Here is a 15,964-nt window from a genome sequence, read left to right on the forward strand (position 1 = left end):
GACATTTATATAAACCGGTCTAGGAAAATACATATTCGAAACGATTTTTTTTAACAAAATCAAGTACCAATAATTATTTTTTAATTATTTCATTTTATATGAAAAAAAAATATAATAACGATATCTGCTAGAAGAATGTACTAGCAAAAATTTAATTAATCTCTTTTGGTGCCTTAAGGTATTCAAAGATGTTGAAGTCCCTGATAAGCATGTGGTATTATAACTTGAACACGTGACCACGATGCAGCGCTCGACATGCGTGTTAACCATAGGACGCATACGTGCATACTGAAATTGAACCGAGTTACTCGTTCTAACTCAGTTTACGGAACACCATATCATTATCTCTCTCAATCTCGTCACTTAACACGCGAGAGACTAAAAGGGGAATTACCTCACCGCTCGCGCTCTAAAGAGCAGCTCCGACTTCGGTTCCTTTGACTTCGGTCCGTTTGCCGACAATGTTTGGAAACACTCGAAGCTAGCCAAGTCGACTGAATTACCCCCACCTTACCTCGGACAACTTCCGAGACACTTTAGAGCGGGCAGAATGAACTGTACCGAAGTAACCCACTATATTCTCCATCCTTGGCCAACCTTAGCCAATTTCCAGAGAGTGTAGTGCAGTCATTAGAGCGAAGTTCCAAAATGTGTATATTAAATTTAAGCTTGGAGTCCAGTCGTAAGCTTAAGTAGCTTAGTTGTTTTTTATTCTACGTTAACATTGGAGAGGCGATGGTAAAGTTTGTCTACGTTTCATGAATATTATTGATTCTGTTTTATTTTAGTTAAGAAAAAACTTTCATATAACACACTAAAAAAATTATTAAAATTAGTAATTGTTGTATTTTATTATTAATATTTTACTTAGTATTGTATCTCTTAAAAAATCAACGGAAAAGTTTCTCAATATTCGCTACTCTCAAATATTCAAATAGAAAATATTCGTTTGTAGAATCAAAAAATGCATTGCTCTAAGCAGTTTTTAGATAATTTCTCTAAAAAATTCAAAATGTTTGTTTTATTTTTTTGTTAAAAATTAGATTTATACGAATATTTTTAAATGGTTTTTAACTACTTTAATTTTTAAAACGAATAGTGATTTAAATCCGCTAAATTTACAGTTGCATTCAGAGCAGGTAGTGAAAAAAGGTACAGGGATATTCGATTAAATATTATTTGACAATATATGTTTTATGACCGATTTTAGGTTAACATTTGAACGATTAGAAAACATTAGCTATTCAATAATAAAAATAAAATTGAAGACCAATAACTTAAAAGTGATTATATTATTAGGAATTTGTTCGCCAGCTAAATGAGGCAAGAGTCAATGTTTGCATTTTAATGCTTTATGTGCTATAATCATATAATAAGATGTTGTTAAACCGATGAAAATATGAAAGTGATTATTAATTGAATATGCATTAAATATTATAGTCAGAATTACAATATTTTTTTTATATAATAATTTGAAATGATTTATAAAATTACCTGATTAAACACTATACTTATATAAATATATTTATAAACAGACATAAAATGTATTTAAATATGTATAGTGTTTAATTAGGTAATGTATTTATTTATGGTTTACGAATACACATTTATATTAATTTTTACTTGAAATTGTGAACCATTTGGTATTATAATTTTAATAAATATTTGTATCTGAAAAGCCGGCAGATGTTTTACCAAATAATTACTCAAAAACAATATGTACATAGTACTACTAAATGAGTGATAAAAAGTTCCGATTAATCCAATGAAGAATTACTAAAACAATATTGTGTTATGCGAATATATATTATTTCGATTAGGCATGTATAGTTTTCGATTAAAGTGAAAATTATCAATTATTAACGTCGATGAAGGTCGAGAGTGTGTGCAAACAAGAAACAATGTTCTATTAACAATCTAAAAGATCAACATCAGTTTAAAGTTTCGTTGTTACGGAATTAATTATCTTCAAATATTAATTAATTCCGCAATACTACTGCTATGTTCGCAGTTGTATTATTCTCGTTTAACGACTGCATCCATTCAATTTGTGCGAATAATTGCACTAGTACTTAGCACCGGCGTTTGCACTAATCATACGCCGTATTCATAAACTCGGAACTTTAAAGCTTTCTAATTAATGTGCCAAAATCAGCTTTGGATCATGCACAATGCGGGGGAGCTTTCTGTGAACGCGGCCTTGTTTATTTCCACAAATCGGCCGTTCTCAAATAATATAACACAACACTTTTTATAATTAACCGAGCCGGTAATTTGTTTTTAGTGTTTAGAAAAGGCGGCTTTAAATTTGTGACGTGTCATGTTCGGTGTGGGTTCAAATCCCGCCTCGGCAATATTTTCATGTTGCATGTTTTAGTGTCGTTATTTAATTTTATATATACAGACCCCGACAAGCCGAGACATTTATCATATTTTATATCAAATTCTTGCTTTGTAACACAATCCCGGCCTTTCAATGCGCATTCCTTTGCGATAAAACGCATGTTAATTATGGACATTAACGCCCATCAAAAATCCTAATTAGGTCCTGAGGACGCTCATTAGGGCGTATGTTTGGATTAAACGTCTCAATTTATTATTTAAAACTTACCTATGAGTCATAGAAGGGCGATGATAATATGCATATTTTAAACGAGTAAGAACCCTTCAGTCACAGTTAAAATTACAAATCACCCCCTTGGTGTATAATACGTATATAAAATTCATGAGATCAAGAGCATTTCTATATCTCAATTTAATCAAGTTTTATATTATTTTAACTATGATAACTTTTAATTATAATTAGATGTCATTTGCATCGAATATGATTCAATATTATTATAAGTATATGCTGATGTACATCAAAATATCAAAGGTACAAGAAAATAATATTTAAAAAAGGAGTAAAAGTATATTGCGGCATATTAATTATCTGTTCCGTATTATTACGTCACGTAGTCTTTAAAAACTCTTGGGGTTTTGGTGACTGCTTAGCTTATAACCTTTTCTCTGTGTTTTAAGAGTCGTAGCTCCATTTTGTGAAAGTTTCACGTAATCCTCGTTTATTCCAAGTCGAAAGAGAAGTGGTGGTTTTATACCAAGTTGAGAATAAAATAAATATATATTTAATATTGTACATATGTTTACAATTAGATTTTATTTTAAGAAAATCGGTTAATGCGAGCTTTGTGGTAAATACCTATGGTTATATTAGAGTTATGCATCGCACTGCTTAGTATTTGCCACCGACCATTTAGCTTTGATCATGTACTATTTAAAGTGATTTTTAATTAATTAATATTAACCGACATTTTATTTCAATTGTATTTTATATTCATTGCGTTTCTTTTTACTGATATTAACCTTTTAACTTTTGATGAAAATAAATAAATTGATTAAATATATACGACTAAAAGTTTTGTTACTATTTATCAATGTTTAATGTAAGATTTTTACATCATTTTTATTTTATAGTATTCCATGTTAATATGAATATTGTGATAAATTTAATTATAAAATAATAATATTATATGTTATTATTTTTTATAGCTGATCTTTAAATAAATTAGTTTCATCCTTTCTCATCACATGGAAATGTTTTTTTTTCTAAAAGAAGTGCATTGTTAAGAATACCGATTTTTTGACTCAATAATCTATTGCTCAAAATGTTTTTTTTGCTGATAATAAAATATTTTAATGACAATTTGAATAAACAATATATAAAATAAGTGTTCTATAAAACGAATTAAACTGTTGGACAGATTAGATGTCAAAACAACGATTTTTAATACCATACATAAATGCACGAAAAATGTATTTTATTGAACAAATTATTTATTTTAATGCACATATTTCACAAAATATTACCCTGTTAAATCGCACCTAAATATTTTACAATAATAAGGATAAAAAAAAAATTCCTATACACATATTTTTATCCTTAAACTGTTTTCTAAATAAATATTTACCAATAAATAGATTCTGATCACTAATAACTCACCATATTAACATAAAAATATAGCAATATTGTTTTTTATATAACATTATTCAAAATATTAAAAAGTCCGACCGGTAAAAGCCGCAATAATTAGGTAGATTTATGTAAAAAAGTGTTTTATTTTATTATTAATAAAATTTTAACAAGGCTTAATTTTTTATTTTTTAAAAGCCGCCATTGCCTAATTAACTTAAACAAGATTTAAGCATTACCTAATATCACAATAATATTACTTAATATAATATTATATAATAATAAGTCAGTTCAAGAGCTATCCTTTTCATAATTATTCATAATTGAGAAAGAGGTGGTTTGCGTTTACACCCCTACTATTGTCTCTAAAGCACACGATATGGATATACGTTCGATATACTTATCAATACTCCGATTCATTGATAAATATAAAAAATATAGTAATGATTTTAATTTCTATAAATTTGTTCAAAATGTAAACAGGAGTAATGATAGGTGTATCGAACATTATCGTGTGCTTTAAAGCTAATAGTAGGGGCGTAAACCCAAACTCTTTCTCAATTATGAATAATGATGAAATGGATAGTTCTCAAACTGACTGTGTTAACGCAAATATGGTATAGACTGGTCTATCGTGTTGGTTTCATATCGATATGATTTAAACTTTGACAGTTTTCGTGCATTTAAAAAACGTTTAATCCCTCATAAATGAAAAAATTTAAGTCCGATGTGTAAATGTGTATTTTTTGGTAAAGCTATATTTTTACTAATAAATAACAAATACATTTTCAGGAATAATTATTTCTACTATAAATTTTAACTGATGGGCGCTAATATGATGCTCTAAAATATCTATGAAACTCAATTTGATAGTTGCGAAACATCCATTTGCTGTTCAAACCCAAACCTAACCTAATGAGTGTTCTAAAATTAATTATAGTTTTAAAACTTTTATAAGGTCTAGTCCAAAATACAAACTAAGCCAACACAACTCTCAGGGTAAATAACCGGAAGAATAAGTACAGACAGACAACACATCTCACATTTTGCTCCATAGTTTGTCTGCATTTCGATTTTACACTATGTTTTAAAAATATATTAGCTATCCTTACTGATATTACTATGTACTTTTAATATAAGAGGACTGATCAAAGTGTATTCAAACCGAATTTTGGTCAATAGGAGAGCGCAAAAACAATTATCACTTTTCAGAAGGCAAAAATTCACGTCAAAAGCAATAAAATCGTGTCGGCGTCGTCGCAGTGGGAACGCTCGGTAACGAGCGTTCCCACTGCGACGGCGACGGCACGATTTTATTGCTTTTGACGTGGATTTTTGACTTCTGAGAAGGGATAATTGTTTTTTGCGCTCTCCTATTGGTCAAAATTTGGTTTATATGTTCCTCGTTTAATTTTTATTATTATAGAAGTTGTAGTGTGAACGTCATATTACCGAACGTTCCTACTGCGACGGCACGATTTTATTGCTTTTGGTGTTGATTTTTGACTTTTCAGAAGGGATGATTGTTTTTTTGCGCTCTCCTTTTGGTCAAAATTCGGCTTAGATGTACTTCATAAAATTAATATTGTTCTAGAAAGTCTTAATATAAATGCTTAATAATCGAGCGTTTTCACCGCAATGACACGATTTTATTGCTTATGATCTGGACTGGAAATTCACTATATGGCAACACTGAGCAGCAATGAAAACACGACTTATTATCACGTAAATGTTATAAGTAGATATTTTTAATGTCTAATTAAAATATTTCGCTGCTAATTTTTATATTTATTTGTAGCATATGTAGTATTATTATTTATTCTAAAAATGAAATTACGATGTTTTTTGTCATGAGGCCCGGAATTATGGTTTTCTTAGAGCCCGGGTTTGCTCTCAGCGACCCAGCATAGTATATGTTACAATGAATTTATACTTCCACTGACATTTCAGTGAAATCATATTTAAATACATTTTCATCGGTAAATATAATTTTAGTGAAACATCCATTTGCGTAGCTTCACATTTTTTTTTATTATTTTTTTCGAACCAATGCATGAACAATAAAATTTTATTGTTGTGCTTTAAAATTAAAATTATATATAGAACACCACCACCCCGATGAATTTCCTTTCAAAAATAGTTGTAGGACAACACATCACATAACCTAACCTAAGCAAATTAATCAAACACAACTTTCATGTGACCTAATGAAAGTTTTAAAATTAACTATTGTTTTTGAACTTTCATTAAAGTTAGGTTTTGTTAAATCGTTTAGGTTAAACTTGTGTTTGAACAACAAATGTACGTTTCCCAACGTGAATTAATACAGTTTCGCTGATTGACCAGTGAAATTATAAATCAATTGTTTTGATACATTTTACTGACCAGTTAGTGAAATTATAGTTTTACTAGAAAAAATATAATTTCACTGAAAAATGCAGATTCTTCTCAATATACAATATATAAAACGTTGATTTATTCACATAACCCTATTGGTAGTATTTGATTTTAGATAAAAATGTTTAAATCTAAAATACTTAATTTACATATTGAACGTTTATTATTAATATAAAATAAAGCTTTATATATATTACACTTATTTTAGGCAATTTAAAAAAAATCAAGAAATGTTTTGAAAGCTTTTTGATAAATTGTTTAATAAAGAACTAAATATTTAATTTTTTTTACCTAATTCACATTTCTACAGTGAAAGCAAAATAAGTAAGATATTTTATTAATCTGCTGGTAAAAAATATTTTCATATTGGTTACTTCTAAAAAAATTTGCGCTTCACGTCCATATTTTTTTTATATGACATGCTATATTAGTACAACCGTATCACATGATAATTCGTTACTACTAAATTGTCACTAAATAATAGAACGTGTGTATGTTGACATGCATCTAAAATAACATATTTTAAATATTTTTTTATTTCATCATACTTATCGCAAAAAGTATATCATTTTGCGACTTTCAATTACCCTCAATATTCTTCTGCAAAAATGGTCCAATCTGTTTAGAATTCGTTACATAAGCTTCTCGCATATGACGAGAGGCAATAAGACAAACTTGAATAAGGATCGTATCTGCGGCCAGAATTTGAATGCGTGCACATGAACCGGCCCTAAAAAGGCATCCTTGGAAGTACTAAATTTTCATAAAGCGCGGCTGTATATATTTTATCGAGGTCGTCGCCCAGCGCGCATCGAGGGTAGGAAATAAAGAAGATGATGATGATGATAACGGGACGAGAATATAAATTTTTCACCCATAAATTCCTTTATCGTTTCGCTGTGTGCAATGCCTCGACGCGTGGAAATTTGCCAATGCCCAAAAGGGACGCATCGAAAGGAAGCGCATGCGAAAGAGCGTATCGTATGATTAATGGCGAGTCGAAATTGCACACTTCGGTTTAGTTCTGTACGTATCCGAAACGAGTGGATTTATTGGCCTCGATGGAGGTGTACCGGGATAAAAGTTGATCGTTTCGGAGGTGAAACGTTGTAAAGTGGCGGTTGTTGCTTCGAAATGAAATTGTCGATAATGCGGCGTTTAAAGAAATACGCTCGCACGATATAGTGAAAAGATTAAAATGATATAGGATAGGACATGGAGCAGAATGTGGCGGATATGAGAAAGGGTGAAAGGATCTCTCGATTGGTATGAATGAGCCCACTGATGCGAATCGCTGCGCGATAAAAGCCTTGGGAGAGCATACTGGAATCCTATTTTTTTTTCTTTCACTTCGATTCGTGATAAACATACCTACGTATACATAGAGACGTTAAAAATATAAATAATATTCAATGAATATTGACATATATTGCTTTTTAACATAACAATTTAAGAATCGCATGCAGAATATTATAAATACCACATATTTAAGTTATGTATTGATGGATTAAAAAGTTATTCATTTTTTTATTATTAAATTATGTATCAAAATAAAAATGTGGTACACTATGATAAAAAAGTATATTTTTTGTAAACTATAATATACAATAACCTATCTAAAAATATAGGATAAGTCGATTCATTGTATGTAAACTTACTTTACATAAATTTTATTTGTGTATTAATTAATTTTAAATCACAAGTCAAATTAATTATTTTTTAATCATTACTCCAAATATTGAGATCGAGTTAAATTCACAGTAAAATCTGCTGTTTTTCTCGGACTTTGTACGTTCGCCGAGGTCGATTTGGCGTAACTTCGCTTAGTGCAACTTTGACTGAACTCCCGTTATTCCAAGTAGAAAGTGAAGTGGTAGTTTTGTAGCCGAATTTCGGCGTTCTGTCTTTTATATACCCTCGAAAATACAAACGTCCTTTCAAATCCTTGATCCTCTAACTATTATCAATAAATCTGGGAGGAACTAGACTCTTTCTTATTGTCTAATACATATCTTATCGCACGCTTTGGATAGTGTAATAGCCGACTATATATTCATAATCGGTTCAATTGGCGATAAATTTCACGGCTTATATTCAATGCTTTATAACTGGTAATGGACCGTTAATATACGTCCGCTCCGTGTTTGTTTGTTATTTATATGTGGTATTTTGGTTTGATGCAATACTCATTCTTAATTACATTTTTATCATTGATAGCGTATCTTATTTTAACTAATTTAAAATTAGCTTTTGTAATTTACACTATACTTAATTTAATGAACCATTAAAATGTCTACAAAATATTTGCTTAGTATATTTTTTTAAATAATATTTAACGCAGGTTTTTTTTTGCTAGCATATGTAAATACTTTCCCATGTAATTTTTTATTATGTTTGACGTAAAAAGTGTTAAGCGTGTTTATACGTAGAATCCTGTGCTGACTGTTTATTGAGTTTTTTTAAAAATATACCTACTCATGACGCGACTTGAAAATACTCCATAGTAATATCACCAGGAGACACGGCTATGAGCAATCTTGTTTTAAAATGGCGGCTGTTAAAAAAATAAAAAATCGCAACTTAGAGAAAATAGTACATAATTTAAAAAAAATAATTCTTTGAATCTTATTTTGATCTGCCTTATTTTTGTCTCAAAATAACAGTTATTCAAAACTTAAAAAATTTTTTTTTTAATTTAAAGCTACAATAACTGCCGTAGTTTTACTCATATCAACATGAAACTTGTTCTAAAGATTGCTCTTGTAACTTGCCTAAGTTTGTTTGTGAATCTAATCCGCTATCTTGTTTCAAAATAGCGGCTATTCAGAATTAAAAAATCATTAATATAAAAAAATATTAATGAAGTAAAAACGTTTAAAAATAGAATATAAAATAAATTTTTGATCTGCCGTATTTTTTATATTAAAAATCATCAATATAAAAAAAATATTAATGAAGTAAAAACATTTAAAAATAGAATATAAAATATATTATAAAATATATTCTAAAAATAGGTAGTTATTTTAATTTAATTTTGATCTACTGTATTATTCTCAAAATAGCAATTATTCAAAATACAAAAAATGTAACTTTGTTAAAAAATATTCAAAATAAAAATTTAATTTTTTTTTAAATTTAAGTGTGTATTTTTTGGTAAAGTTACATTTTTACTAGTAAAGTCCAAATACATTTTCACTAGTAGATATATATTTTTGTACTAGAGAAAATATAATTTATCTGATGGGCGCTAATATGCTGCTCTAAAATGTCTATAAAGCTCAATTTGCTAGTTGCGAAACGTCCATTTGCTGTTTAAACCCAAACCTAACTTAATGAAGTTCAAAATACAAATTAAGCCAACTTATTTTCCTGGGTAAATAAGTGGAAGAATAAGTACAGACACATCGCATCTCACATATTGCTCCATAGTTTGTCTGCATTTCGATATTACACTATGTTTTAAAAATATTATAGCTATCATGCACTTCTAATATAAGAGGGCTGATCAAAGTGTATTCAAACCGAATTTTTATCAATAGGGGAGCGCAAAAAACAATTATCACTTCTCAGAAGGCAAAAATTCACGTCAAAAGCAATAAAATCGTGTCGGCGCCGTCGCAGTGGGAACGCTCGTTACCGAGCGTTCCCACTGCGACGGTGACGGCATAATTTTATTGCTTTTTACGTGAATTTTTGCCTTCTGAGAAGAGATATTGTTTTTTGCGCTCTCCTATTGGGCAAAATTTGGTTTAGCTGTGCTTTATTCGATTCTCACTCGTAATATTGTTATAAAAAGTCTTAATATAGTCGCTTGACCTGAACTGGAAATTCACTATATGGCAACACTGAGCAGTAAAGAAAATACGACTAATTATCAAGAAAATATTATAAGTATTTTTAATGTCTAATTAAAATATTACGCATAAAATATGATTTCAGAAAATATGTCACAGCGGTGGCTATTTTTATATTTATTTGTAGCATGGTTAACTCGTACCTATAATATTTTTTTAAGACGATGTTAAATATATAAAATGCCATTTTTATTATGAGGCCCAAAATCATTGTTTTCTCAGGGCCTGGGTTCACTCTCAGCGGCCCTGATGACATGTATTGAATTAAGCTATTAATTTCAGTATAGTGTCATACTAAATATTTAGTAGTTATTGATTGTGTTTACATGGTTGCAATGCATTGCAACCATGTAAACACAATCTTATTATTATGTTTTAGCGGAAAATTTACAATTATTAAATAAATAATTTATAAAAATCAGTATGTAGAATTATGGTAAATAATTGTATAACTTTATAATGGACTCGTACCTATTCCTATTTATTGAAGAAATTATATTACGATGTTAAAAAATACATAAAATGACATTTTTGTCATGAGGCCCGGAATCATTGTTTTCACATGGTCCGGTTTCGCTCTCGGCGGCCCTGTATGCTATAAGCATCATTTTGAGCTTATTATTTTTTTAGTTATGTAAAAGATAATTTTAAATGTTTGTAAAATATATGTATATAATAAATATGGTAATAATAAGAGCAATTATAAAAATAAACAATGAAAAAAAGCTAATGATAATTACAGATTGATTCGTACAAATAATCTTCCCACTTAATTTTAGTTACATTTTGCCAGATTAAATGCATCCGTAGCAGAAAAACTATACAATCACAAAAATAATCGTATAACGATTATCAATATCAAGAATAATATACAGTCTGATAAAATACATTTCTGAGTTAGAATGAATTTCTTTGGCTTTGAATGAAAGTCGTGCTATTAACTTGCTGTTTTCTTAAGAGAAAGGGATTCTAGTTTTAATGTTAATAAATGTATTTTACACCTCTAATTATTGCCAGATATAAATAACTGAATACTATTTGAATTTGAATATATAATTTAATAAAGATTGTTTTAATATTAAATTTGAAAAAAAACAAATGCATAGATTTAACGGACTACAAATTGATAGTGAGGTTTGCTAACTGAAATCAACGTGTAATTTTATTTCTGTGGCAAAAAAGTATTGTGTTATATTTTTGACGTACTCAAAAGATTAATTCATATTTTTCTTCAAGTCGTTTATATTTTTAAGACTTATCTACTCGATTTTCTGTATAAATATCGTTTTTTTCTTTCTTTTCAGATCGTAATAGTGAGTGATGTCAGACGACATGGACTGTCGTTGAGTAGCAGCAGTGATTCTGTCTAGATACCCTTGACAGCGTGAAAGTGTTACTTCCGGAAGGGTGGTCCTCCTAAAATGGGGGTCCACGTCCGGCTACTGACCCTGCTGCTCCTGTTGAGCCTCTCCTTGGAGCCGGTCAGGTCGAACAGCCAACAGGACAAGTGCCCCAGGGCGTGCTCTTGCACCGGCCTGACGGCGGATTGCTCCCACAAGGGTCTTCAGAAGGTCCCTTCGTACCTGCCGTCCGACGTGGATAGAATGTAAGTTCCTTTGCTCATTTTAAATCATTTCAACACTGCTCGTGGAATGATGGATCGATCCGTAAATCATGCGGTGTTAATTAATCGACGATGATTTATCGGCGCCGTGTTATGTGCGCTAAACGGCGGAACAACTAGTCGGTCGTGTTTTATCACGCTCTTTTTTAATGTGTAATTTATATGCTTTGAAGTTGTGGGTCAAGTTATTAGATTTAATATAAATAACTCATTATTTAAATTAACATTCGTGTCGGAAACCTAAAGATTTCGCTTTGAGCTTGCTTACAGAATCAAATTTTTTCATTTAAAATTAAGCTATTAATAAAAATACAGGTCTGAAATAAACGTGTTTCCAGTATTATTTTTTTGCACAAATAAACTCGATTTACATGTAAAATTTGTCATACGTATATGGCACATGATAATTATTGTTGCTCTGATATCGACAAAAAAAAGTAAAAGATTTTTTCTACCTGCCAAGTCAACACATAAAAGTGATGATTTTGAACAAAATTAAAATTGATTTAATGTATCATTTTAATACTATTTAAAATTCCGAATCATTGCACTGAAAAAACTTATTTCCATTATCAAATTTAGTGTTTTTTGTGGTTTATTAACTCCACTTATGTTTGTTATATAATCACATAAAATACGCATATGTAAATACAATATTTTTACAGCTACGGTTTCAAAGGAAATTTATTGATTTTAAGACAGATTTAAATTTATAGAATATAACTAAAATCCTGTTTCAATAATACTATGCCTATTTTCAGCAACTTTGCTGTTTGATCGACAATTTTCAATAATGGGAATCAGCCAGAATAAAACAGAGTTAAATATATTCATGAAACGTAGACAAACTTTGCCACCGCCTCTCCAAAGTGAAACAGGGCAGTAGCGTAAAATGGAAATTTACCGTTAAATACCTGAGCTTTAATCTTAAATTTAACAATACATTTTAGAAATTTGCTTTAAACTTCTTAAGGGCTTGCTGTCATTGGGGCTCTTTGACCGATATTTAATAAAAAACGCGTACTACAAAAAATAAAATATACAAATAATTATTCAGAGATGTTTTAACATATGAGTCACACAAACAATACTATTTTTTCTAAATTTTGAGTCATCTCAATATTAAAAAAATATATATAATAATAGCACCTTTTATATTATATATTTTTTATTTGTTTATATACATAATTCCATATCTGTAAAAATCAACTCATTTTACGGTAGGAATTTAATACATATAAAGAATGGAATAGCGTAGCCTGCAACGTCTCAGAGTAGTAACTCTAAGGTTGCGGGCTCGAGCCCCGGCAGCGGAACTCGAATTTTCATTGATAAAAATGCACTATTATTAAAAAAATTTTTGAATAAGTGTATCTTTACGATCAAATAGACTTTTCATAAATGGCGCAAATTATTTATTTATTATTTGTAAATTTCCGTTGCAATAAATATAAGTAAGTAGTGACTATACTGAAATTAGTGACATTTATATCATGTACGACCCAACTCGATTTTATTTTTAATTATTCATCACGATATTCATTTGTGAGATTAGGTAAATCTAGGAAAACTTAACCTATGATAATCGTTTTGAAATAAAATTCTATGATAATCAATAAATAGTTTAGATCTCCCAGATACGATTGAAATGGAAAATTATTAGAAAATAAATTAAAAGAGGATTCAAATCCAGGTCTTTCGGGTATTAGTCACTGATAAAATTTGTCTGTGTAACATCATTTCTAGAGTGCATATAATCAGTTAAGTAAACTATAGTTTTCTACGTATACATATCCTGGGGGCCCGGTCAATTTACCGTAAGACTCGTTTTTTTGTAAAAAAAAATAATTAAAAATTTTTTTTTAATGCAAATTAAGTTTTTGAACACTTTTTGCATACGACATTTTACAGTAGGATTTCATTTTGCAAAGTTATGACACTTTTAATTTTTACATTGGCCGCTATTTTGTAAAAAGAAATTATACATTTTTTTCATACAAAACGTATAGGGGTGCTCAGTAGTTCTATACGATACTAAAAATTTAATTTTTAATCTTTAAAACCAAGCAGTTTGAGCGTTAACGCTTCTGAAAGTCTCAAAATGGCTCGTATGTGGTCCGATCGAACTGATACATCGCTTGTTTTGAAGCAAAAAACTATTTTTTTTATATTTTATTTAGATAAAGTTTAGGCTTTTAAACGTTTCATATTTAGCGATCTTTTCGTTTAAATTTAAACCTAGTGAGTTATGAGTGTTAAAGTTTTTATACTTGTCGCAATTTTTCAAAAAATTGACACATTGGATTTTGTTAGCGAACATATACGGGGTGCTCAAGTATTCTATACTGTCACCAAAATTCAACTTTAAATATTTATAAATAAGCTCACACTGACCTTAACTATATTGCAAGTCTTATAAGCGTATGTATGGTGGGTCGATCGACATACGTATACATATAATGCATTTAAATGTTAACTATACTAAAACATAAAGTAATAACAATAGTTTTAAAATTCATTCTTCATGGGCCTAGATTCATACGAAAATTTCCCACATTAATTTTACACAAATAAAGCGGGTTTTTGCAATTAAATTTTCCTAATATTAGCATAAATCAAGCGTAATGTATGTATCTAATCATAGTTGTAAATATATTTGTTTAGATACCATTGACTGGTAATGGAAAAAAATATGAAAAATTAAGAAAGATTGAGATTATTCCTAAACAATCATCTCCGGCGCTTAGTAATTGATTAATTTGCCTGTCTGTAGCTGATAACCGACGGTTAGGTACCCCTGATCCCGCAACAATACAGTGTTTTCCCAATTAATAGTACGCAATAAAATAAGGATCCCGCCCCCGCGCAACACGAAATTTCTTCACTGAAATCGTCGAACGCACAGTTAATTAGTTCTGGGTTAATACAACCCGACCCTTGTCATATCAATCACTAACCAATTATACTTTTCGCCGCTATTTACAAAGTTGTCCCTACGCCCACGGCTCGCCTTTGAATCGTGCGCGAGCTCACTCACCGTACATAGGTATCTATCGTTGTTATTTAATCTTCTTTTCATTGAAAAGCGAAGAGGCGTTTTCCCGGTTCCGAAATCAAAGATCGACTAATCGAAACTTTGTTATTTCTCTTTTTTATCTCCGGACACTACAATAGAGATAGCGGTCGGTGTTAATTAGTAATAAACCGTGATCGTGAATGGAACCTTTTAGATTCGAATTATCGCTTTGGGATTTTTATAGCGCCCTTTCCGAGATAATTGATGAGCGTTGGGTAAGTAGTGTTTCGGTTCTAGTATTAATATTTGGTCGATCGATCAATCTTGGTATTATTTTAGTGAGATGTGTATCGTTTAAGATGTTTCAAATGCGCAGTCATTATTCATATTCAAAGTGAAGGCTCTTAAAGAATTCAGATGTACATACACATTAAATCGAACCGTGACATACAAATTGCAAAAGTGTCGATAATTTGTGTTTAAAATATAAAAATATTTGTAGAAAATGTAATATGCAAAATATTATTTTGCTGATCTAAAAAAATATATTTGTATAAGCTTAAGTTCATCTATAGGTTATATTACGTAGATACTGCATTTCAGATAAATGTAGGTAATCTAATTACAATTATTAATACAGCTTAAGTCTCCGTTTATCTTTTTAAAAGACGTGGGTTCAAATCCCCCATGAACGTGCGATATTTTTTAGTCCACATCACGTCTAGACATCAAAACCAGTCACTATTATTACTACAATGACGGTCGATCTTCATAGATTAGGTTTTCTTTATAGTGTTTGTTTTCAGTTTCTTGGCTTAAATCCATTAACCTGGATATCAAATTATATTGTATTGTAATACTATTTTTTTTTAAATAAAACAGTGAGTAAAAAATATTTTCTACATTTTTTTCCTTTCATGTATCATTTCAATTAAAGGATTTGGATGAGACTTAATTCTTTCGCCATAATTTTTTTTTATATTTAAAAGTGGTTCATTTGGTCCCTGTGTAGATTTAAATTGCAGATAAACCAAGAATCTCTAATCACCATTCGTAGTGAGATTTTTTTCTGGGTTTATAGTGATTTGGCATAAGTTCTGTCT

At 29.9% G+C, this 15,964-nt stretch overlaps 1 protein-coding gene across 5 annotated transcripts in view; it reads left to right on the forward strand.

The window, feature by feature from the left end:
• sli (slit guidance ligand) overlaps positions 1-15,964 on the forward strand; it is a 297,347-nt gene that overhangs the window by 103,758 nt on the left and 177,625 nt on the right. For all 5 annotated transcript variants that reach the window (XM_088200774.1, XM_088200778.1, XM_088200776.1 and 2 more), the window contains exon 2: positions 11,526-11,827. In XM_088200774.1, the coding sequence (XP_088056900.1) occupies positions 11,643-11,827 (185 nt within the window). In that variant the 5' untranslated portion in view covers positions 11,526-11,642. The remainder of the gene's footprint in view (positions 1-11,525; positions 11,828-15,964) is intronic.

Source organism: Plectrocnemia conspersa, unplaced genomic scaffold (genome assembly GCF_051122295.1).
Source record: "Plectrocnemia conspersa isolate PC_06_02 unplaced genomic scaffold, ASM5112229v1 ptg000012l, whole genome shotgun sequence".
NCBI lineage: Eukaryota > Metazoa > Arthropoda > Insecta > Trichoptera > Polycentropodidae > Plectrocnemia > Plectrocnemia conspersa.